The sequence below is a fragment of the Oreochromis niloticus genome, linkage group LG17 (assembly GCF_001858045.2).
Source record: "Oreochromis niloticus isolate F11D_XX linkage group LG17, O_niloticus_UMD_NMBU, whole genome shotgun sequence".
NCBI lineage: Eukaryota > Metazoa > Chordata > Actinopteri > Cichliformes > Cichlidae > Oreochromis > Oreochromis niloticus.
Genome location: NC_031981.2, coordinates 24,359,855 through 24,384,141, shown reverse-complemented (window position 1 = coordinate 24,384,141; position 24,287 = coordinate 24,359,855). Strand labels below are relative to the sequence as shown.

General features: G+C 39.8%; 2 protein-coding genes across 7 annotated transcripts in view; both read right to left on the bottom strand.

Annotated features, from left to right (window-relative positions):
- The window catches only part of niban1a (niban apoptosis regulator 1a), a 30,613-nt gene extending 26,808 nt beyond the window's left edge, over nucleotides 1–3,805 (bottom strand). Inside the window, exon 1 of the mRNA XM_003448845.5 lies at nucleotides 3,637–3,805. Coding sequence (XP_003448893.1) covers nucleotides 3,637–3,691 — 55 coding nt within the window. The 5' untranslated portion in view covers nucleotides 3,692–3,805. The remainder of the gene's footprint in view (nucleotides 1–3,636) is intronic.
- A 1,757-nt stretch (nucleotides 3,806–5,562) lies between these two features.
- Nucleotides 5,563–23,994, bottom strand: trmt1l (tRNA methyltransferase 1-like). 6 transcript variants are annotated; one of them, XM_019347298.2, is made up of 17 exons: nucleotides 23,713–23,994; nucleotides 23,480–23,599; nucleotides 16,841–16,936; nucleotides 16,632–16,694; nucleotides 14,252–14,365; nucleotides 13,972–14,036; nucleotides 12,299–12,455; nucleotides 10,102–10,222; nucleotides 9,938–10,017; nucleotides 9,396–9,648; nucleotides 8,438–8,650; nucleotides 8,166–8,356; nucleotides 7,926–7,992; nucleotides 6,860–7,023; nucleotides 6,717–6,782; nucleotides 6,183–6,309; nucleotides 5,563–6,026 (listed from the first exon to the last, which is right to left on the bottom strand). In XM_019347298.2, the coding sequence occupies exons 1-17, from the start codon at nucleotides 23,819–23,821 to the stop codon at nucleotides 5,837–5,839; spliced, it is 2,196 nt and encodes a 731-aa protein (XP_019202843.1). In that variant the 5' UTR covers nucleotides 23,822–23,994; the 3' UTR covers nucleotides 5,563–5,836. The 6 variants fall into 6 exon arrangements, with proteins under 6 accessions (XP_019202843.1, XP_019202844.1, XP_019202845.1 ...); XM_019347299.2 differs by having other exon boundaries at nucleotides 23,480–23,533; XM_019347300.2 differs by having other exon boundaries at nucleotides 23,720–23,994.
- Between the last annotated feature and the right edge of the window lie 293 nt (nucleotides 23,995–24,287).

The following is a 24,287-nucleotide window of genomic DNA, read 5'->3' as shown; positions in this document are numbered from 1 at the left end:
GTGGCAATGGGTCTGAAAACACCTGAATTCATAGATTAACAGGTGCAGCCCACTACTTTTGTCCATATAGTTTATGTGTCAGAATGTGCAGAGAGCCGTGAAAATAAGCAGATATTTAACTGAAATATATCTCATCTGTTAAAGCGCAAAGATTATAAACATAGTTGAACTTATCAATCAGCATGAACAAGTGAAAAAGCTGATAACTGTCACAATGAAAAGACACAAAAGCAGCCTGATATCAGACAGAACTGTCACGTAAATATGCCTGCATGTCTCCTGACACAGCAGCAGTAATGTTAGATGTGAAAAGTTGATCATTTTTTGAAAGCAATGCCAGCAATCAGAATGCAGGAAGCAAAGGTTCTGATGCTCAAAGTTTCTTGCAGACCCCCTGCCCTAAGCTCAAGTGAAGCATATGGCTGTAGCTCAGGTGGCAGAGCAGGTCAGCCACTAATCAGAAGGTCGGTGGTTTGATCCCAGGCTGCATGCCAAATATCCTTGGGCAAGATACTAACCCCATGTTTGCCTACTGGTGGTGGTCAGAAGGCCCGGTGGCGCCAGTGTCCGGCAGCCTCGCCTCTGTCAGTGTGCCCCAGGGCAGCTGTGGCTACAATGTAGCTTGCCATTGCCAGTGTGTGAATGTGTGTGTGAATGGGTGAATGACTGAATGTAGTGTAAAGCGCTTTGGGGTCCTTAGGGACTGAGTAAAGCGCTATACAAATGCAGGCCATTTACCATTTATGACACTGTTAACCCTGAAATCTTTTACTATAGAGAAAATTACAGGTAAATTTACATCTAAGCACTGTAATGCTTGGAAATATTAGTGCTTGCAGTGTATTTTGAAGTCCACAAAACTACCCCTCAGACTCCTAGTAGATGCAGTTTTTAGAAGGCCACTAATTAAATAAAAGCTTAAGTTCAGTGATTTTTCCCCAAAATGAGGTCTGGAGAGATTTTCTTCCATGCTGGCTACAATTACTATGCACAAAGTTACGCACCAATGTGATTGCATCAGAGAGCTGCAGACTATCCTTGTACATGAACGTAAGTAGGCGAGATATTTGATGTAATGGAATTTTCCTATACATTTGTATTCAGGATTTTTCAAGAGATTTGTCTCTGCCTCATAGTATAATGGCTCAAAGTATTGGATGAAGCCTAGCAGACTCCTGGGACACCTGTGAATCAATGCAGGGGCTAGATGACCTATAATTTTTGCCACTTCTGCATTTGCTTGTTTTTTCAGCTTTAGAGGTTGTGTCTTGGTCAACTGTCAGAAAACATGCCAAATTCAAAGAGAATCAACTTTGTAAACACAAGACTAAGAAAAGCAGGATATCTTTAAAAATAACAGGCTGCAAGAGTTTGGAACGTGGCATGACTTTTCTTCAAAAACAGATTCATCCACAGCTGATCAACTGAATGCAATTAACACTACAAAAAAAATCACGAAAGATTGCCTGCCTGCCTGCCTGGCCCCCCCCCCGAAAAAAAAAATTAAAATAAACATCATAAAACTGAATTAATTTATTGTTAAACATTTGATATTGTTAAGGTCACTGTAAAAATTAAAGCTTAATAACCTGGAGAATAATGTCACCAAACCGGAACTGAATGACAACACACCACGAATCAAACATTCAAGCCCCCTTTATCCTGTGTGATTCTGGTGATTCTGGGGTATGTGAGATGTAAGGTCTGGGGGTTTTTTGAGTGGCGGGGGGGGAGGGGGCCTATAATGACTGAGTATTCCTTCTCTACTCCCCTTTTTATAACTCCAGTGTGTTAACATGCAGCACCAAGCAACACAGCCCTCTGCTAACAGTTTAACAACAAGAAGACATCGCTTTAGTGAATGATATAGTCAGAGTTAGAAATATGTTCAGACACAGTCAGAAAGGTCAAATTACATCAGTCAGAAAAACTGCTAGTGAGTGTCAAGGGACGGAACTCCATCGAAACTGGACCTTTGTCAGCTCATGAATCATACACTATGTACTGCAGTAGGATCACTTCATCTAACCCAACCTTGGAAACTACTCACCAAATTGCCATGCTCCACCCTGTATACACATTTCACTGCTACATAACGACAGACAAGAATGCTTTGGCCATGAGAAATAGATCTAGAGTGTCACTGATTTTGACTGTTTTAAGCCTCCCCTAAGTGGCAGCCAGGAAAATCTGACAAGGCAAACATGAAAGCACGCGCTTCACCCCGAGTCTGTAGACTGAGTGTACAAACAGCTTTTACAGACCGTAAGCATAAACTCCAGAAGATAGAAAGTTCCCAGGGGATGTCATTAAATGAAGGTCTGAACACTGGCTTCCTAACATACAGAGCATTTCCACTCTGATACTGTGTATTAAGAACTGCAACAAAAATAAACACGTCTGTGCACACAGACTGCCCCAGCTGAACCCATTTCACAGCTGAGTACTGCAAACTGGTATCAGGTCCAAAATCAGTCCAAATTTTGTCACAGCTTGGTGCCTTCTGGTCTGCCTGTTAATCAGGAAATAGAGTGGGGCTGATTTAATCGCCGACTCCCCACATTGCATGTTGAAGTGGGCAATAAAGTCCAACTTGCCCTGAGTGCATTCATTTAAGTGTGTGTGAGACAAGGCACTTACTCATGGAATAAAGTGCTGTATGAATGTGTGTGTGACTAAGCGAACAAAGCTATTCTAAAAAGCACTCTAAAATTGCTCAGTTGGCTTTGAAAAGCACTATAAGTACCAGTCCCTCTGAAATTAGAAACAAATGAGGCTAAAATAAACCAGATTCATGGTTAAAAAACTTGAATTATGAAGCTCAGATTCGCTTTAATAAAAAAAACTCCTCACAGCAGCCTGTATGAGGAAGAAAGCATGAGGGAAAATGCTGCATGAAGGATTGCCTTCAAATCAGATTTCACTATTTATGCAACACACGGGAAGCACAGCTGCGGTGAATCCTGGAACACTAACATCACCACATGTGCACCTGTCTGCTGTACACTCATACACACAATAAAAGACAGGTAACATTAGTCCACACCCCTGGACACGCCCAAAGGAAAGAGAGAAAAAGAAAGAAAGATCGATCTCTCTGATTTTCCTTTTTCCTAGCAGTACTGGAAATACTGGAGTGACCCGCATGAGCCCCCCAGACTAACCAGTCGGAAGTAATAAATGCATGAACTAATGTTTTTGCGATAAGAAACAGATGTAAAGTGCCCCCCCCTCCTCCAAAGAGCTTATTTGGAGAGGGACAAAATGCCTGGTTAAAGATAACCAGACATAACCAGACGGACAGCTTTGTGAGTAGCCTGGCAGATACTCGGCTCTCTGGAGTAAAATCGACGGGATCTGTTTCCCACTCTAACCTGACTCACATTTTCACGTAAAGAAAGCTCAGACTGACACTGCGATTCAAATTAAAATCGCGCTTATTATATTTATGCGCAAACTAACAGCTTCAAACACAGTGATGTGAAACGTCGCTCTAAACCCGACAGAAACAGCCCACTCTCTTCATCGGTGTTCAATGAAACGCGCTGAGGAGTGCGTTGCGCCCTCGTCGCGTCGCTCACCAAACGCATACCAAAATTTTAACCTCAAACTTTCTCGGTTATTTAATTTTTTTACCTTTAATGTACTTGGATTTGTTTTCATCCAACAGGCTGGACGCGGAACCCCCCATGATGCTTCTGACAGGAGACGATCCACAGGTAGTGATCTGCACTCAGGTACTCACACCGTCACATCAGTTTGCAGGGCTGCTCTCCTCCTCCTCCTCCTCCTCCTCCCAGTGTGTCATTCAGTGACGCTCCGCCACTTGGGCCAGCCCCAATAGCGCCTGTGGTCTCCCTAATCATCCACCGTGACTTGTTGAATCACAGCTGTAAAAAGCTCTATTCAATTCGGTTCATCAAACGACAATTAAAATAAAATAATAGTAATGTAAGTGACCCTTTGGATTTAGGAGTGCTCTATCTAGACAAGGAGACAAGAGGGTAGAGTGCAAAATTTAACTCAAACATCAAACTTAGAAAGGGGCATTCATATGATAGATTTATAAAAATACTAGAATTTTACCAACCCAAACTGAAGCAGAAACATTTTTTTTAAAATATATACTGTGCTGTCCAGCAGCTTGTGCAAACACATTTGTGATCTGAATGCATTGTGGTGCCGAACACATTTTGCTTTTGCAAGAACAGCTACATAAAATCTTTTTTTTAGTTTTTTATTTGTTTTTTTAATGATTTCTATTTGTGTTATTTCAGCTATTGCATGTTATTAATCTCAGGCTCTCTTCCACAGCGTGTCTTTTATCCTGTCTTCCTTCTCTCACCCCAACCGGTCTCAGCAGATGGCCCCGCCCCTCCCTGAGCCTGGTTCTGCAGGTTTCTTCCTGTTAAAAGGGAGTTTTTCCTTCCCACTGTCGCCAAAGTGCTTGCTCATGGGGGTCATATGATTGTAGGGTCTACCTTTTAATATAAAGTGCCTTGAGGTGACTGTTGTTGTGATTTGGCGCTGTATAAATAAAATTGAATTTAATGAGCTTGTGTGGAAGCACAAACCTCTTGGTTGATCAAAGAAACAAATAAATCACTCATATAAGCAATGCTAGTCTCGAGTGATTGAAAAGCAGGCAATTGGACTTGACATTTGACCTCTCATCCAAGATGCTTTTCACACACAGTAGCTAGGAAGAAACTACCCACAGAGACCGAAATCCATTTCTCTACGACACTGTAAACCTGATTTTATGTTGAGAAGTTGGACATTTTAACACAGAAATCTGCAGTGACTGAGTTACTTTTGGAGCCAGGCATGGGAGGAATTGCAGTTCAATTCCTCCTTGAGTATGCGGTTACTGTTTTGCTGGTGACTAACAGACAAGCCCAATATTAGCATGTCCAGTGGAAAGAGCCAAGGAAAACCAACTTATCCACAAAGCAACAGATTTGACAAACAGAATCTTTTAATGTGTTTCTATTCCCTGAATGCACTCTTGTTTTTAATCACTTTTTTGGCTGATATTTTCAGTGTCACTGTTCTATTGTTAAATGGTAAATGGGCTGGTTCTTTTTCAGCACCTTTCTACTCTGAGCACTCAAAGCACTTTATACAACGTGCCTCATTCACACGAGCACTTTTTTCCTGTGCTATTTCTATGGAAGTGTTTTCTTTCTAACATTCACACTTACACACACTACCTGAGTTAGTATATTGCCCAAGAATATTTGGCAGGCAGACTTGAGCAGACGGGCATCAAACCACCAACCTTCTGATTAGTGAGTCTGAGCTACAGACCACACAAATATCTAATTACATGTCTGCTTTTGTATATCTCATGCCTATTGCAAGTTACATTTTAAATATAGTAGTTCTTAGGTGTCTCTCTGCATATGTCACTGCTTAGTATTCACTCTGACCCTTCATTGTACATTTTTGTACATCATTGAACATGTGCCTGTTCCACACTGGACATAAAAAAAAAAACTAAAAAAAACACAACAGTTTGAAGAATGAAATTAGAGCCCAATAAAGAATTACTAAGACAGCAAGAGACAAGATTTTTATGCTTTTATAAAACAAAGGAAACAAAAAGGTAATAAAGAGATTTTCAGGAGAAATAAATAGAGATAAAATGAACCATGTGTAACACTTGAATTTGTGTACAAATAGAAAATATCTTTCCTTGGTTTATGTTTGATTAAAGTTTATTCAGAAAAACCACATGTTTTGACTGAAACTGACTGAGAAGTTAGTTCAGGCGTAAAGCAGCAAAGAAATAAAGTTTTACTTCAGGTGTGGAGAAGTGAAGCCTTTTCTTTGCTCACACTGTTTTCTCCACGCTCACGCTGGTCTGAGTGGCGCTGGCGTTGGTGCATGTAGGAACGCTGTACTTGGTGAGGACAGATTTAAACTGCAGCAGCGTGGCGTCGGTTCGAACCCCCGTTGGATCAAAGTGAGTCCGACTCACTCTGAAGCCAGCTTCTGTCAGGTACTGAAGGAACTTGTTCAACCTGTGCACAGAACAGAGTATTTACAGCGAGGTACACTAGATCCTGACTAGTGTTCGGCCTGTTTTTGTACTTTGGTCATTAGTTTCCTATTTGTTGCAAAGTCACCAAAATGTGAAAATACTTGATTTCTGAGAGAGTTTGGTAAAAGTCACTCACTTGGGCATATTCATGCCACGAATGCTGTGGCGATGGATGCTGTAGTAGAATGGTGGGTGATCCAGAGCAGCATCAGACTTGAGCTTTTTCACAAAGTTCCCAGATTCATCTGCAATCTTCCTCTTTCCTACAGGAAAATTCAAAATTATACCTCAACAGAAAACTGGAAATGAAGAAGTCAAAAATCTTTTTCATGTAACGTCATATATGTTATACTGAATACTGAATATGTCTAAAATAATGCATTAAACGCAATTTTTAGGACAAAAACTATATTGGTAACAGAAGACGATGCCTGTAAAAAGTGTCAAAATTAAGACCAAGTAGTTCATTTATTCATCAGGAATCGCTTTAATGCAGAAAAGGCTTGCACTGCCCTCTAGAGGACACATGCATGCTTTGAGTATGGCCGTCTGTGTACACAGTCTTTCCTCCTTTCCCTTGTCTGCTGCAGGTTTTCACTCAGTTGTCCATGTGCGTGCACAAAGTAGGAGGCCTGAGTGAATAATGGAGGCTTAGAAAACTTTGACTCACCAGACTGATCAGCAGCACCCGACTCCTCTCCAGTGTTTAAGGTCTTAATAACAACGCCGCACTCCACTGCAGAAGAACAGAAGATCCTTTCAAGATTCGACCATGTCAACATCAGACCCATGTTACAGATGATAGACTGGTACCTTGGTTGGTGAGAGCAGACGGTCCGTGGACTAAAGACTTGAGGGTGGTGCACTCAGACTCATAGATCAGGGTTTTGACAAGCGGCTGGATATCATCCATGCTGTGCTTCACAGCTGCAGAAAGCATCCTTCTCAGAAAGCCTGTGTTAAATAGAGGACCAGACCTGCACATGCACACATACACAAACAGCTTGGGTAAGTATTTGGACAATGACACTTGAACTCTTTGCTTGTGTACACAACTTCATAGGATTTTAAATGAAAGTATTTAACAAAAGTATTAACTTTGTAGCACTTACATTTTGCATTACCATCTGTATGTATTATTGTAGGATCTACGTTACAATATAAACACTTTGAGGGAGTTGTTGTTGTGATTCGGCGATTTTTCATAAACAGCCCCCCAGTTTCAGAGGCTTAAACGTAATTGGACAGACTAACAAAGTTTTAAATATAAGGAATGTAAAATGTAAACAAAGCATCCTTCAAACTAAAGAAGAGAGGGACGATCTGGCTCGTTACCAAGCACTGCTCACAAGCCTGCGTCTCAGATGGTACAGGGTTGTTGTGTTCGTGGAATTGGCAGCTTGCACATCTGAAAAGACGTGGAAGGTTTTCGAGTAGCATATGCTCCCATCCAGATGATATCTTTTTCAGGGAATACGTTGCATATTTAGACTTTAGATGGGTTATTTAGTTTAATTAAGGAAGGCATTAGTGGAATAGAGAACTAGGGCCAGGAGAAGCCACACAGTTTTAAAACTGTTCTTGTTTGTTTGTTCTTGTGGTAATATCATGATTTTATCTCTTTCTGGACTTTTTACAAGCTTGTTTTTATCATTAAATTATGCACCCAGTTTTTGTGGGTGTTAGATGCAGAGTTTAATAACAAAAAATGGTTTAAAGTATCAGTATTTTGGTAAAGCATCTTTCCAGTGGCCATTAGGTAATTTAATTGCCACAAAAAATGTGGAAGAGAATGGATGGATAGATGTTAACACCAAACCATTACAGCTACATGAGAACGCAGTAGTTTGTGAGACTGGTGTTGCTATGTGCAGTTTACCATAGCGGTCCCAGCTGCACTGCTGTTTTTCCAGGCAGACTTCCATGACAGTTGCAGGGTAGTGTGTCTGAAACAAACAGGCATTAGAACACGATGATGAGGTAACTTCAGCATCTTATTACATTAAAATTATTTGCTACAGCTCACCAAATATGTGACAGATTCTTTAATTGCTTTAATGCTTCATCATTTAAAAGCTTGTAAAGAATCTTCTTCAGTATATGATTTTCAGCCACTCACCATCCACCATGTTTCCCAGTTTGAGGAACACTCTCTCCTCACACCACTGGCAGTGCATCAGTTTTCGTAACTTCTTGGCTGACTCATCAGCTTGCACAGGACCTCTGAGGACTCTCACGACCACCAGCACAAAATGCTCTAATGCCACCGCTAGCAGCACCTCAATGCCCTTGTTGCAGCGTGCTGCCGCTCTGCAGCAGATGGAAGTTAATCAGTATAAAAAGCTGATTTCATTCTGTATCACATCCCACATTAAAATAAAAACAGCCTACCTGGCTACAGTCGCCACGACCATTCGTGCTGCCAACTCTCTGTAGTATTCGGTACGTACAATGTGGCAGCCATAGTGACGCAGGGTGACATTGGGTGACTTGGCATAAAGGGATCCCGTGTCTGTGGATGTCACAGAGATGATGCCCAGGTTTCGGACGTTTCTGAAGGCAGCATCCAAGTAGTTCACTGCCGTACCAAATGGATCTAGGTGACTGAAACATTCATCAAATAGAAAGTAGTAGAAATGTTTTTTATTACATTTTGACAGAATTTGGACCTCCCATAAACCCATAACATAGACTGTATTTAGATTCATAACATGAAATCTCTACAAAGATGAAGCTATAATCAAAGATTATATTAAAATAGGGTCATAACCACTTTGAAAGGGAACCTGTTGTTTTGAAACTGGACAAGATGAGAAATGAATGTTTCTAACTCAACTAAGAAACTAAGAGACACTTAAAACTTATGTAGTTGTTCATCACAAGTTAGACTCACCCTAAACGATCGCATTTTGAATAACTGGACCAAAATAAATGTCATGTTATATGAAACTTGAAACTAGGGATTGAGCCTATAAACACTTCAGAGTATTTTTTGTATTTTCTTTTATTTTTAAACAAAAATCAATCAACTACACCTAAAAATGATCCAGATGTGGTTTCTTTGTAATGGAGTTTATTAGGGAGATTTATATAAAAGGGAGCTGTTTCTTGGGTTTTACTCTATCCACAATAGAACCAATATAAATAATGACCAAGCAGCATGATTCAAATCTATTGCATTATTACTTCCTTCTCCTGGATTGACCTAATTGATTAAACCCTAAAAGTTCAAGTGAGAGACTGCTGATCAACAGTCCTTCATTTATTACACCAGGAGACTCACAGCACTAAGATCTTTTATGACTCAGTGTTATTAACTTGCCATGTGAAAGATACCCTGCACACTTACATGTAGTCAAAAGGTCGCAGGTGCATGATGACATTGGCATCCATCTTGGCGACCTCAACAGTAGCAATGGGCACTCCTTCGACCTCACCGCTGGCCCCATCAGACCCCCGGGGAACTCGCATGCCTCCGTCCACTCGGATGTTGTTTAGCTTGCAGTTCTCTTTAATCATTTTGACACATGTCTCACTGATATCTGTTATAGTAACTCTCACGGCATTAAGGAGATGCTTTGCCCACTGGAGGCCCATGATGCCTGAAAGGTGGCGAAGAAGAAATGTTGTGGAATTTTATTGCTGATTAGCTAATACTGCGGAGACATGATGTAAATTTTCTTTCTGTTCTCAGAAAATGCGTCACTGCAAAGAACATTCAGCCTTCCAGCCTCTTAATAACTGATTCTAACTAAACTAAACTTAATGAATATAATTTTTGTAGGAAAAATAAACAAGATTATGCTGATACTTCTGTTTTTTGAAGGTTTTGGTTTGAACTCCTGACTAAAATGAAACTCTTCCGTGGAGTTGTGTAAATTTCATACTCACCTGTGGCTCCAAAAGCATCCAGACACTCAACAGGGTTTCTCTCCTCGGCCAGAACAGCCAGCGAACAAAACACCAGCTGCCTGAAACAAAACCCCACAAATTCCACTTTAATTTCTCCACATCAGCGACATACTGGACATATTTTAACAAGAGCTCATCTCCACCTGTTGGTCTTCATCTTGCGATTGAAGTAAGTGTCACTCTTCTGCGGAGTGGTGTGGTTTGGGAGGAGCTGAACATTTGTTCCGAGTTCTTTCATGATTTCGTAGGCTTGACCTGATGGGCCTGTTTGCACAATAAAGCATACGGAGAGATCAGTTTTTTATTACTAATACCTTCTGTATTTGCATTTTTGGTGCAGATTGAAAACAAAAACAGAGGACCTTTAACAGCTGTGTTGCATTTAAAACCCTGAAATTAAGCTGCAGACAGAGCTAAAATAAATAACAGACAATTTACATTCAAAAACAATTTGGAAAACTGACTCAATAAATAACTTTCTAAGCCATTTTTAAGAACTGAAAGGTGGTCCAATGGTCCCTGTGATGGCCAAACCCAAGGCCACACTCTAAAGTCGGTAACTCTTGTGTATTTTCATTTCTTTATTTGAACACAATAAGACACTTCAGTTTCCAATAAGTTTATTGATTGGTTTGGATACATTAGTTCTATTTGTAAGCGCGCACATTTAGTTTACTTATGTATTCATACCAGTTCATTACTTTGATTTTTGACTACCCTTTTGTTTCTTTACTTCTTACTTGCTATGATCCCGGGGAGTTGCCAGACAAAAGCTGGTGGCCAGCATTTGAAATTAAATACAAAGAGGGATAATTGGACCGCACCACCACTTCCTGCTGAAGGGGGAGAGTGTGTGTTTTCTTTAATTAAAAACAAAGTATTTGTACTTAATTAAATATTTGAGTTTAGGGTTCACTAGTTTAGTGAAACTGGACTGTACTGCATTGTTTGTTGTTTACGATTGTGTTTTGTTTAGTTACCCCTCGTGTGTCATAGTGGTCTGATCAGCCATTATATAAACCCTTGTGTCATTTGATGTTTAGGTCAGCTATGTCTGTTTGGGCAGTCATTTGGTTTGCTAAGTTTGCAGTTCTTTGCCTGAGTTCAGTTTCGTTTCTTTGACCTTTTATATGAGCTCAACATTTATGACTTTTATGATGTAAAAATAATTTTGGGGGGTTAAATAAATGAAAACCCTATTTTTCTAATAATTCCTGTGACTCCCCCTTGTTTTTTTTTTTCAACTTGGTCCATCACAGTCCCCACCACAGTTTGTCCAGTTATGTAGCCAATCATAGGCCCAGCTGTCTTAAACAGTTTATTCATTTGGCAGCTGTGATGCTGCTTCCCCAGCAGACCACAGCAAAGTACACTGTGCTCACCACAACTGACTGATAGAAAATCTCCAGCAATGTTCAAAGTGTGGATACCTATGAACTCATATTCCTCTACCACATCAACATCAGCAACAATCGCTGCTTCCCTGATCTTATTCACACTGCGAGTTTCTCACAACCACAGCTGTGGAGAAAGTCTGTGTTCAAAGAGTAATGCCCAAGTAGTCAGCAATCCATGAGACGGTGGACATGTTTACGGAGATTTTCTTTTATTTCTTGGAGTGGCAGCGAGATTGCACTGGAGAAATCAAAGATGAAACTCTTACTATCTAGACTGAAGTAAGCTCTCTGCAGCATCGAGATGATTGCATCAATATAGAATTCTATTTGTGTCAAAAGTCACAAACAAACATAATCTGAGACATTAGTTGTGTTTATTTTTGAATGGTACTCCTGGTCCATCTCTGTTTGTTTCTAAAATGTTTAAATTGTGTCCATTTCACTCAAACTACTACAAACACCTATTTGTTTTTCCAACACCTCCCCTCAGATGTTTATTGGATGGAGATCTTGGAAATCTCAAGGCCAAGACAAAATCTTCATGTTGCTGAGATCTTTACTGAAGCATTTTTTAATGATATGTCAGGAGACATGATTTTGCTGAGAGAGGCCACAGTCACCAGAGAGCATGCTTAAGATGCAGGGGCTGCCTCTGCCAGATCACCGTCTTCCCAAAGTGCATTCTGCTTTGTTCTCTTCCCCGAGTAAATGATGCACAACCACGTACACTTCCACATAATGAAAACGTAAACATGACAGCTCTGGGTCCAGCGGCCCTGAGTCCAGATCTGACATAAAACACCTGTCATTTGGAAGAAGTTCTGAAAGTCATTTGGCCCCCTCTGGAGTCACTCATGTTAACTTCACTTCACCTCTGAGGGGATTTTTATGATTTTTATCAATACTGCAACTGTAAACGTCAGCTTAGCTCAGTGTTTCTTACTTGGCTCTTCAAACAAGACATCTGAGGTCCCGGAGTAGCTAGCCTCAGTCTCGCCTTTGTTTACGTGGCGTTTCAAGTGGCTAATCATGTCCGTCTTCCTGGCAATGGTAACAGAGCACACTACGCAGTGGTAGTGAGCGACATGTCTCCCAGATGCCTACAGGGAAAGAATTCAAACAACAAAGTGATCAAATATAACCCCAGATCATTCTCTCACAAGAAAGCGGTTTATGAAATATGCTGATAATATGAATTTAATGTTGCTGTAATATCCTGTATTGTCACATACATAACCCCAAATTACTGTTTGACCTCGAAAGTAGGAGTACAAATGTGACAAACAACAGCTGTCACATAATAACTTTGAAATAATGAGTATTTGCTTGTTTTGCAGTTCCTCTCAGTCATGGAGGGCAAACGTACAAAAATAAAATACATAAATAATTATTAAATACATAACTGATTATTTAAATATCTGCCAGTCTATCCATCCATTTCCTTCCGCTTATCCGCCTATCCATGGCCGGGTTGCATTGGCAGCAGCTTAGGCAAGCATGCCGAGACCTTCCTATCCATAGCTATCTCCTCGAGCTTATCCGGGGAACACCGAGGTATTAGTTTCTCTTTGTTGGCTCCCTGTTAAATCCAAAAACTAATTTAAAATCCTGCTCCTCACATACAAGGTCTTTAATAATCAGGCCCCATCTTATCTTAATGACCTTATAGTATCATATCATCCCAATAGAGCACTTTGCTCTCAGCTCCTAGTTTGGATTCGGAAGCCAGACATCCTCTCTACTTTTACGATTAGGCTTCAAACTTTCCTTTTTGATAAAGCATATAGTTAGGGCTGGATCAGGTGATCATCCCTCAGCTGTGCTGCAACAGGTGAAGGCTGCTGGGGGATTCCCACGATGAGTATTTCTTCTTTCACTCACCTTTTTTGCTCACTGTGTGGTTATACACCACTCTGCATTTAATTATTATTCATCTCTGGCTCTCTTCCACAGAGTGTCTTTTGTCCTGTCCCCCTCCCATTAGCTCCAACCGGTAGCAGCAGATGGAGGCCCCTCCCTGAGCCTAGGTCTGCTGGAGGTTTCTTCCTGTTAAAAGTGAGTTTTTCCTTCCCACTGTCACCAAGAGTTTGGTGGTCATTTGATTGTTGGGGTTTTCAACAACTACTGTATGAATAAAATTTCATTGAACTAAATACATTAAGCATAAGGAAGGAGGCTGAGGACTAGTGAGCATCAGAACCACTATTGAAGATGAAACAACAAAAATCTGTAAGTACAACAAGAAGATGCCCACAGTTGCTCATGTGCTTAATGAGTACCTCAGGCAGCAGAAAGAGCAGCAAGAACGGGAACCATCATGAGAGAGTCCCCTGCATGGCATGCATCACCAGCAGATGGAAAACGTGTCTCATAGAGCAAAATCCTACTAATGGCTGGACAAAGCTTTGCTGACAGACAGCACAGAGGCAGACTGCAGTGTGCAATCTACCCTTACACACTGTAACGTTAAAGATCCATTTATTTACAGCACTTTAGCCCTGCACACTCTGGAAGTCTTAAAACTTGTTAATTGTTACCTGTTTTTCATGCTTATCTTATTAGCATTTTATTGTTTACAAAAACCTAAATGATGTGTGTATGTGTTTTGTGTCTCACATGATCTCCGCTGAGGCTGGGCTTAACGTTTCTGCAGGGCAGGTGGCAGATGCACATCCTGTAGCCTGTTCAAAGAAACAGTTTTCACATTTTGATATAGAAGAAGATCCCTGGAGTACAAACAGTTGTGACCACACCCTTATCCAGGACAAATTTAAACACAAAATATGATCCAGCATCAGTCACACACAAGAAACAACTCCTTGCTGCTGCGGATTTTAGGTGAAACCAGATGGCTGCTGGTTATTGTTGTATGTGTGTCGATTTTTATTGTTCCTACCTTCAAACTCTGCATACACTTTCCAGTGGAGGTTCTGCAGGTGTCGGCGGAGTTTGTGGCTGTAACAGGCCTTAAATTTCTCCTCAGGACACAGAGGACACGATTTCCGCCCAGCTGTTGAGCGAAAAAGGCAAAAATCAGCACAACACTAATTAACTGCTTTATTGATTAAAATTCATTGGCTGGTGTGTGACCTATCACGTAACTGTATATCAAATGTAAAAAATAAAATAAAATCTTAATCATTAATTGCTTTGTCCATAAATGTCTGAATGGTAAAAGCTAGCATCCTGATACAATGTCTGAAACTGTGAAAAATTTTCAATCATGTAAAATCTGACACATCTGATCACATTTGACAGGATTGGATCAAACAATTACTGAAGTAATTATTAGAGTATCAATAATTACTGATTCATTGTCAACTAACCTCTTAAAAATATACTAATTTTAACCTTGTGCATTTACTATCAATGTGCTTTAATTTAACCTCAAACCAATACTATCTGCCAGCCTATCCGTATCAATATTTAATATGGCCAATAAATGAACATTTTAAAAGTAAAGAAGAAACACCCTTCAACCATGTGTTGCACAGTTTTCCCAGGAAATGGCACTCTGTATATTCCCAGTTGGCAACACGCGATGAGCTGGCACCAGCAGAATTGATCAAAGCGTAAATGAGTAAATAAATAGCTCCACATAACTAATGTTAGGGAAATCTGTTTGTGTATCATGTGTCTGAAAGAAAAAGAAACACAGCCAACGTATCACAATATTGGATTTTTAAATGACCAAATATCAGTATCAGCCTTAAAAATTCTCTATCGGTCGTGATCTAGAAGTAACAGTATTTGCTGTTGTGGTTATCTCTCATGTAGTTTGTGTTTTGTCCCGTCTCTATTGGTCTCCCTATATTCTTATTTTTTTCATTTTACCCTCTGACCAGGATGTGCCTGAGCCTGGTTCTGCGAGAGGTCTCTTCCTGTTATAAGAGAATGTTTCCTTCCCACTTTCCCCACGTACTTGTTTACAAGGGATCATGAGATCATTGAGGTGCACTCTATAGAAGTGTTTTTGCCTTTTTAAACTTAACCTGAATTGTTGCACATTTGTACAGCTGTTTGTATTTTCAGTCAAATATCAGTTTAAATGTCTATCGTTGTCCTTTAAAGTTCACTAAAATGTATCACACTGCACTATAAAAACAGAGTGATTAACAAGTATGAAATGAATTCCTTAAGAAATGATTGTCAAATACACACTGAAGGTGAGGGATTGTTATTGTGTCGTTTAGCTAATTGATTGGTATTAGCTAAATGATTACATAATCAATAAGCTAACATACAGATGAGGACAATGAAAATCTCTACTTTTTAAAAGGATAATATTTCATAATACTCCCACCACAGTGTTTCTATTTGACGACAGTATTCTTTAAATGTTACGCATCTCTCTTCTTTCCCCAAACCTAAGCAGCATTCTCTATAATCAAAGAGTCTAGAGCTCTTTTTCATCTCATCTGACCAAAGGACATATCTGTATGTATAATCTTCCTCTAGGTTCTCCTTAACATACTTCAGTCTGGCTTGAAGGCGTCTCTTCTGCAGAAGTAAAGTTTTCCACGACCTGCAACCTCACAGTCCCTTCCTGTGCATCGTTCTTGTGAGTCTCCTCACTATAGTTCCCGGCTTGGCTAGGTTATTCTCTAGTGTCTTGGTAGTTTTACTGGAGTCTTTAGACACATCTCTCACTATTCATTTTTTTAATTTTTCACTTGCCTGTTCTTTACTGTGTGCCTCTCTTTGAATTTGTTGATTACTTTTCCCTGCAGTTCTTGACACTTGGAATATCTGTGATAAATTTGTATATCCACCTTCTGCTTTGTGAGCATCAACAAATCTTTTTCTCAAGTCTAAACTGACCTCTTTTGTTTTGGGGATGATGCTTTCTCACGTGACAGCTCACACCTGCTGCTGAAGTTCTTATACCACGTGTAAATTGGAAGAAAACCTTCAGATGTTACATGCTTTAAGCATTACAAAGTTAAAGCATTGCACAGTAGCTGTTTGTGCTACGGCTAAATAAAAAAAGAGTCACTTTTTCAGGGCCTAATAATACTGAGCTTGGTCATTTTTGTTTTTTATTGTTGTTTTTTTCTTAAATTAATTACTGTGTACTATAATAATAATTAATTCTAAGGAAAACTTTCTAAGGAAGTTTCTAAGGAAAACTAGTAAGTTTAGAAATGTTATGTTGAAAATCTCACAGGGGGGGCTATCAATTTAGTTCTAATATGTAATTGTTCAACAACAAATCAACAAGTCTTTAAGTCTGCCCGTCTGTCACTGACTAATAAAAACTGAAGAAGTGAATTTACCACCGCTGAGGTCAACCAGCATCTCAAGGCCCTCCAGTTTAGTTTGAATGGAGAGGTGTCTCTCTATTTGGAGAAAAACAGAACACTTGTTATGTTATCACAAAGATCAGTAAAGGCTTAGTCATTAATGCTACCTGATTCAATTCTGATGAGCATAGGAATGCAGCTGTTATGCAAATCCTAACAAAAATTGAGTTGTATTTAATTACCAGCAGTTGTGATGGATGGTTTGGCATCAGCATCTGTGGCAGTTTCACTCTTCAGTGTCTCCTCAGCAACAAATGGTCCATCACCTCCATCCCCACCTTCAGAGATGAAGAGAGAAAAAAGAAAAATACTTCCTTAACTATTTTAATGGAGTTCAATGGCTCAAAGTTTTTATTTTTATTTTTATTATTAGTATTATTATTATTATCATCATCATCGGTAGTAGTAGTAGTATTATATTTACCTCTATGACCAACATCTCCAAAACTGGACAACTAATACCAAATTAATCACTACAGGTCAGAGGAAAATGATGGAAATTCGATTTTATTCCAATAAAAATAAAAAATATTTGACATTGTTTCACAAAACCTGATTACAATAAAGTTAAGGAGTTGCCACTGAAGTTTACTCACCACTTAAATTTGAATACACTTAAAGAAAAAACAAACAGCTCATTTTTTAATTTTTCTCTAACACACACAACTGTTAAGTATGTCAGGCATAAGCAGATAAATGTCAGCAGAATCCACTTTTTAAAAAATTACTAACAGACTTCGTTGAAGAGAAAGAAAAGCTTAACTTAAAAACAACATTTAAAAAAGAAGAAAAGCTCAGAAGAAGAATAACATCACGTCATGTTTCCAAACAGAGTTTCTTTAAGTTTTACCAATTTGTGCTTGATATGGCTTTATCTGCCGTTCTGATACACTTTTAAGGAACAAGTGATCAACGCGAGGCCCTCACTAATCGTCTCAGGCACTTGGGTTAGGCCGTGGTGAATCTTGAGACCCTTCTCCAATGTTATCCTTTTTCCAGGCATAAATGTAGCTAATACAGTTTGTCCTTCAAGTGTTGTTGTTCCATCCACTGCCATGCTTATCATTTTAGTCATTTCCATTTTAATGCCATGTGGTCCATAATTAAGTCTTCTTGTACTTCTTGTAGCCACAAATGGGTGGATCCAAACCACTATGTAGAGACTGTTGTCGAGGCCCAAATACAGAGAACTGCAGTAATGCAATCTAGAGGTGATGAAGGCATGAAGAAGTATTTCAATGTCTTTTGGAGGACGACAGGATTTTGCTTTGGTAATTTCATGTAATGGCAAAAACTAGTCTCAATAATTGTGGTCAACTGCTTGTATAATTTAAAATAAATATTTAGAAACATTAAAGATTTCTAACAGTAGAAGAACAATAAAAAGGAAGTGGGCAAAGTTAACTCATCCATAGTATTTTGAAATACAATTATTTCAGCCTTGTTTTCATTGAGGGTAAGAACATTTTGTGTTTACTGATCTTTGGCATCTTGTAGGCAGTTATATAGTAAAACTTAATTTGTGTTATAACAGTGTTATTGTGGGGCTCAGTGTGAGGACTGAGCGAAGAGCTTCAGGACAGAGCCAATGTTTTGGCACTGCAATAACAACTTGAACCATCCACTTGAAGTGCAGATGACTCACTCGCCCGATAACTTAACTGGTTTAAATATTCTCCTCCTGAAAGTGAAACTCTTACAAATCCATATTTCAGCCACCAAACTCCTCCTGTTTGCAACTTTCAATCACAAAACTAACACTGAGACTCTTTAAAGCCATGAGCTTTTTAGGTTCAAAAGGCAGCTTCCGGCCGGTGTAGACATTTGTAAATATGGCCCTAAAAGTTCCTCTATCTTTATGATTTCAACCTTTGGAACAAAGGGATATTTTTCCACAGGCTGACCTCACTTATATGACTTCCATAAATCAATGATATGAGAACACGTGTCGGCATCTTGTAGTCCATTCTGCTGCCCATTGTAGTTTCAATCCATCTCTCCTTAACAATATGACATCCAGCATTACATTTTTAAGGACAATAGTGTAAGGTCATTACAATTGACAACACAAGGCTCTTGTCTTTACCCAAGTTCTTAGCAATTCTCCTAACCACTTTTCCTTTCCTTGAAACGAGATAAAGTCGAAATGTGGAGATTACTCTTGTTGTTTCAAGACAAACTGCCACGGTTGCGATACCCTCCGAGGTCGAGGGTAAAGCAGCTGTAATCTGCACTTTTTGATGTTTTCCAAAAAAATAGAATTTTGACTTTTTTCTCAAAATAGAATTACAACTTTAGTCTGAAAGTAATTTTTTTCTTAATATGGCCCTAGCACTCATTCGTATAAAGCTGCCCTGCATTTTTTTGTTAAATGTGAAACAGAAAATGTCAGGAAGCCAACATCTATCAGGCTAATATTAGATCAAATGATGAATGCTTACACTGGCAACATTAAAGCAAAGTTTTTCTGTCTTTAAGCATTTTTATCCAATAAAAAGTAGAAATAATGGCATTCTTTCTCATTACTGGAGTTATAGCAGAAACCGTTTTTATTGAAGGCAAACGAAACTGTGGGTGAATGCATCTGGACTCTTTGCTATATGGGTCCATCAGTAAACTGTGTCTGATCAGTCTCTCGCATTTGATCTTCACTTTCTCTCTCTTGCATTTTGACCTTTCAGGTTTCAGCTGAATCATTAGATCTAAAATCAAACGTAGAATTAGGATTCAAATTCATCTAATGAAAGTTCAAGCTGGCTAAATGATGAGCATGGATATTAAATTAAAATGATGCATTTTTTATCAAACGCGGTTAACTCGGGGTGAACTTACTCAGAGTTGACTGAACTTACTCTGATCAGCTGTTCTGGAGCAACCAGGAGTTGCCGATCACAAAGTTGACCAACTCATATTTTATTTTTAAACTAAGGGTTTGCTGGACATGCTTCCTGGAACAGGGCGCTGAATTTGGGTCCACAGTTGAAATGTTCACAAACATCACCAATTAAAACCAAAACCAGTTAAGCTGGAACACCGGTTAAATAAATGAACAGTTTTAAGCGGTATGAAGTGAGCGGCTCTGCGGTCCTGTAGTGCAGCTCCGTGATGAGACCAGGTTAACTGAAAATGCAACTCAAACTACATCAAAATCAGCAGCTGTTCTAGGACAGCTGCTCTATCTCATGCAACAGGAAGCAATAGCGGAGTAGTATTAACGCCACCCTTTTTGTCGTTGATGTTGTTGACTATTAGGTCCTATGGCGGAGCTCCATGGTGAGGCCCTCGTTTAGTTCCGCAGTTATAAACTCAAACTCCCGTTAAATAGGCTGCGTAGCATTAATAATGCCTGTAGTATGATTTATGCTCCATTGTATGTTTGCAAATTTAGCGACCAAACATGCAGGTGCTCCAGTTTACCCACATTTGTTATCGACGTCCTCCTGGTGTAGCTGAGCAGCGTCCGCCTCTTTAAGCTCCGCCATTACGAACTACAGCAGCACACACAGGAAATGTTCTATCCTACGTTCTTTACGTAAAGCGCATTGTTTTTAAACGCAATTTGGCATTTTACGGAAGCGCATCGCATTCACGACAGAAGCGTGATTAATAGACGTTTTATAATCTAAAATGAGTTACTGTTGCAAATAAAATCGTACCACACGACTCAGAATAGCTGACAACGTGCTGAGGATAACCAGATACCTCCAGTGTCAAATTATGCAAGTAGCCTATACAAAGTGAAGAAGAACTCTTACTGGTTCATTTCAAAAATATTAACAAAAATAAGAATTACAAGATCAGAATATTTGTAATTATGACATATGTAATTCTAATTATAAGATAATGTTATTATTAAACTAAATTTAAAAAAATGAAATGATTAATGTAATGGTTTAAGGAATGAACCACCCATCCATATGGCAAACCAGTTTTGAGATAATTCCTTGAAAAAAAAGTAACTCCTAATTTTCCTAAGCAAACATGTGATACGCATGTAATTACTACGCGAAGAAGCTGTTGCACAAATTGTTTCTGCAATGACTTATACATTGCTTTTGCATTAGGGTCACTACTGAGAACAGGAAGGCTGCGCAGAGCGTAATTAACACTATCCAAAAAATCACTGGCTGCGCTCTGCCACTCCTGCAGGCCATCGCCAGCTCCTCCTGTCTTGCATCCCACCACCTGATTGCCCCGCTACACTCTGGCTGACGGCGCAGGTCAATCAGGTCCCACACTTCCACAAACAGCTTCTTCCCCTATTCGGACTGTTACTGTGGATTAAAGTTTTGGCCTGTCTTAGCAATGCAAAGACCCAAGCATATAAGTATATATAATATATAAGTAAGCATATCAGTATCAAAGAGAAGAAGGCACTCATACCGCTTAGTAATATCATCATCATCCTTCCGGCAGATAAGGTTAGGTGCACAGTTTTGCTAAACCAGGACAGACTATCATGAGAAAACTTTGTCACTGTCATTTAGTGACAAAAATACATTGCATCTGGAAAGTATTTACAGCACTGCACTTGTTGCACATTTTCTCATGTTACAGCCTTATTGCAAAATAGATTCATTTTGTTTTTCACCTCAAAAATTCAATACACAATGCTCCATAATTGCAAAGTGAAAAGAAATTCGCTTAAAATTCTTGTAAATTTATTGAAAACAAAAATATAATATTTACAGTATTCACAGCCTTTAACATTACACTAAAAAAACTAGCTTTGATACATCCTGTTTCCAGTAATCATCTATCAGATGTTTCTACAATTTGATTGGAGTCCATCTGTGGTAAATTCTCTTGACTGGACATGATTTGAAAAAGCACACGCGTGTCTACAGGGAGTGCAGAATTATTAGGCAAGTTGTATTTTTGAGGAATAATTTTATTATTGAACAACAACCATGTTCTCAATGAACCCAAAAAACTCATTAATATCAAAGCTGAATGTTTTTGGAAGTAGTTTTTAGTTTTAGCTATTTTAGGGGGATATCTGTGTGTGCAGGTGACTATTACTGTGCATAATTATTAGGCAACTTAACAAAAAACAAATATATACCCATTTCAATTATTTATTTTTACCAGTGAAACCAATATAACATCTCCACATTCACAAATATACATTTCTGACATTCAAAAACAAAACAAAAACAAATCAGCGACCAATATAGCCACCTTTCTTTGCAAGGACACTCAAAAGCCTGCCATCCATGGATTCTGTCAGTGTTTTGATCTGTTCACCATCAACACTGCGTGCAGCAGCAACCACAGCCTCCCAGACACTGTTCAGAGAGGTGTACTGTTTTCCCTCCTTGTAAATCTCACATTTGATGATGGACCACAGGTTCTCAATGGGGTTCAGATCAGGTGAACAAGGAGGCCATGTCATTAGTTTTTCTTCTTTTATACCCTTTCTTGCCAGTCACGCTGTGGAGTACTTGGACGCGTGTGATGGAGCATTGTCCTGCATGAAAATCATGTTTTTCTTGAAGGATGCAGACTTCTTCCTGTACCACTGCTTGAAGAAGGTGTCTTCCAGAAACTGGCAGTAGGACTGGGAGTTGAGCTTGACTCCATCCTCAACCCGAAAAGGCCCCACAAGCTCATCTTTGATGATACCAGCCCAAACCAGTACTCCACCTCCACCTTGCTGGCGTCTGAGTCGGACTGGAGCTCTCTGCCCTTTACCAATCCAGCCACGGGCCCATCCATCTGGCCCATCAAGACTCACTCTCATTTCATCAGTCCATAAAACCTTAGAAAAATCAGTCTTGAGATATTTCTTGGCCCAGTCTTGACGTTTCAGCTTGTGTGTCTTGTTCAGTGGTGGTCGTCTTTCAGCCTTTCTTACCTTGGCCATGTCTCTGAGTATTGCACACCTTGTGCTTTTGGGCACTCCAGTGATGTTGCAGCTCTGAAATATGGCCAAACTGGTGACAAGTGGCATCTTGGCAGCTGCACGCTTGACTTTTCTCAGTTCATGGGCAGTTATTTTGCGCCTTGGTTTTTCCACACGCTTCTTGCGACCCTGTTGACTATTTTGAATGAAACGCTTGATTGTTCGATGATCACGCTTCAGAAGCTTTGCAATTTTAAGACTGCTGCATCCCTCTGCAAGATATCTCACTATTTTGGACTTTTCTGAGCCTGTCAAGTCCTTCTTTTGACCCATTTTGCCAAAGGAAAGGAAGTTGCCTAATAATTATGCACACCTGATATAGGGTGTTGATGTCATTAGACCACACCCCTTCTCATTACAGAGATGCACATCACCTAATATGCTTAATTGGTAGTAGGCTTTCGAGCCTATACAGCTTGGAGTAAGACGACATGCATGAAGAGGATGATGTGGACAAAATACTCATTTGCCTAATAATTCTGCACTCCCTGTATTTAAAATCCCAAAGTTAACAGTGCAAGTCAGAGCACAAACCAAACTGAAGTCAAAGGAATTATCTGTAGATCTCCTTGACAAGAGTGTATCACAGATCAGGGGAAGGGTCTTCCAAGAGAAAGTGGCATCTGGATTGGTACTTTGAGCTGGATTTCAATATCCTGTTCATTCCCGCAAATGCTGACTGATACCATACATGGAAAAGTGTTGGACTCATTTCAGGGCAGTGAGCCCTTCTAATGCTTGGTTCAGTGCCATTAGGTGCATGTGTTGTTAGGGATAAACGTTCAACAGCACGTTCCAAACATCCTGCATGCCCTGCTGTATGCAATAATGCAGAAAGAAATACAGGTTACACTTGGGGGCAGCAAAGGACTTCTAAACATCTGCAGCATACATGCTAGGCTGGCTGGACAATTACCTGATGGTAGTCGAAATGGTGATATGGCCAGTGTTGGCGTAGCAGGTGCACAAGCTACACACCAAGAAATATTAGTTTCAGAGGCAGTCCAAAACATCCAATGATCCATTACAGCTACTCCTGTGTAGGTGTGGGATTCGTTATGTGTGTTACAGTGAGTTAGATGTAACCAGGTATTTTGCTCAGCTATTTTTTACAGCAGTAGGTGTGGAGAGCAGTGCCTGATATCATACCTCCTACCTGGGTTGCTGACCATGTTTTTCTTCGATCACCTTGACAAACACCCAGTCTCCAGGCTTCACCAGCTCTTCTCCTCTGTGCTCCGGTAGCTCCTACAATCATTATTACTGTCAAAGCCGGACAGGCTGGACTCAAACGGAGGCCTCCGGGGGAATCGAGGGAAAGTCCAGGGCCACACTCCTCTTCACACAGTCTGTGGCTCACTTGCAAAATCACTCCACGCTGAAATCCACTCACGCTCAGTGCACAGGTGTGGCAGTAATCAGGCCTCAGTGTGGCTAGAGAAACTGAACTGAGCTTTCCAAAGACCACACCATCACTTTGTTACTTTTTTTGGGGGGGGGGGGCATAAAATTTTTTCCCACCCCTTAAATAATAACCGCTTTTAGAAACTACAATTCATATTTACTTGTGTTATCTTTGTCAAAAGTTTAACATCAAACTAATTTAAAAATTAAAGTGTGACAAACATGCAAAAAATGTGGAAATCAGGAAGAGGTAAAACACTTTCACACCACTGTGTGTAGACAAATTCTTTAGTGTGTGGTACACACGCGACAATATTTAC

Coding starts and splice junctions, on each gene's coding strand:
- trmt1l (XM_019347298.2), bottom strand. CDS start 23,821: ATGATTGTAGGAGCTACCGGAGCACAGAGGAGAAGAGCTGGTGAAGCC. Junction 8,357..8,437: donor GTCGTGGCGACTGTAGCCAG/GTAGGCTGTTTT, acceptor CATCTGCTGCAG/AGCGGCAGCACGCTGCAACA. Junction 6,310..6,716: donor GGGTGCTGCTGATCAGTCTG/GTGAGTCAAAGT, acceptor ATTTTCCTGTAG/GAAAGAGGAAGATTGCAGAT.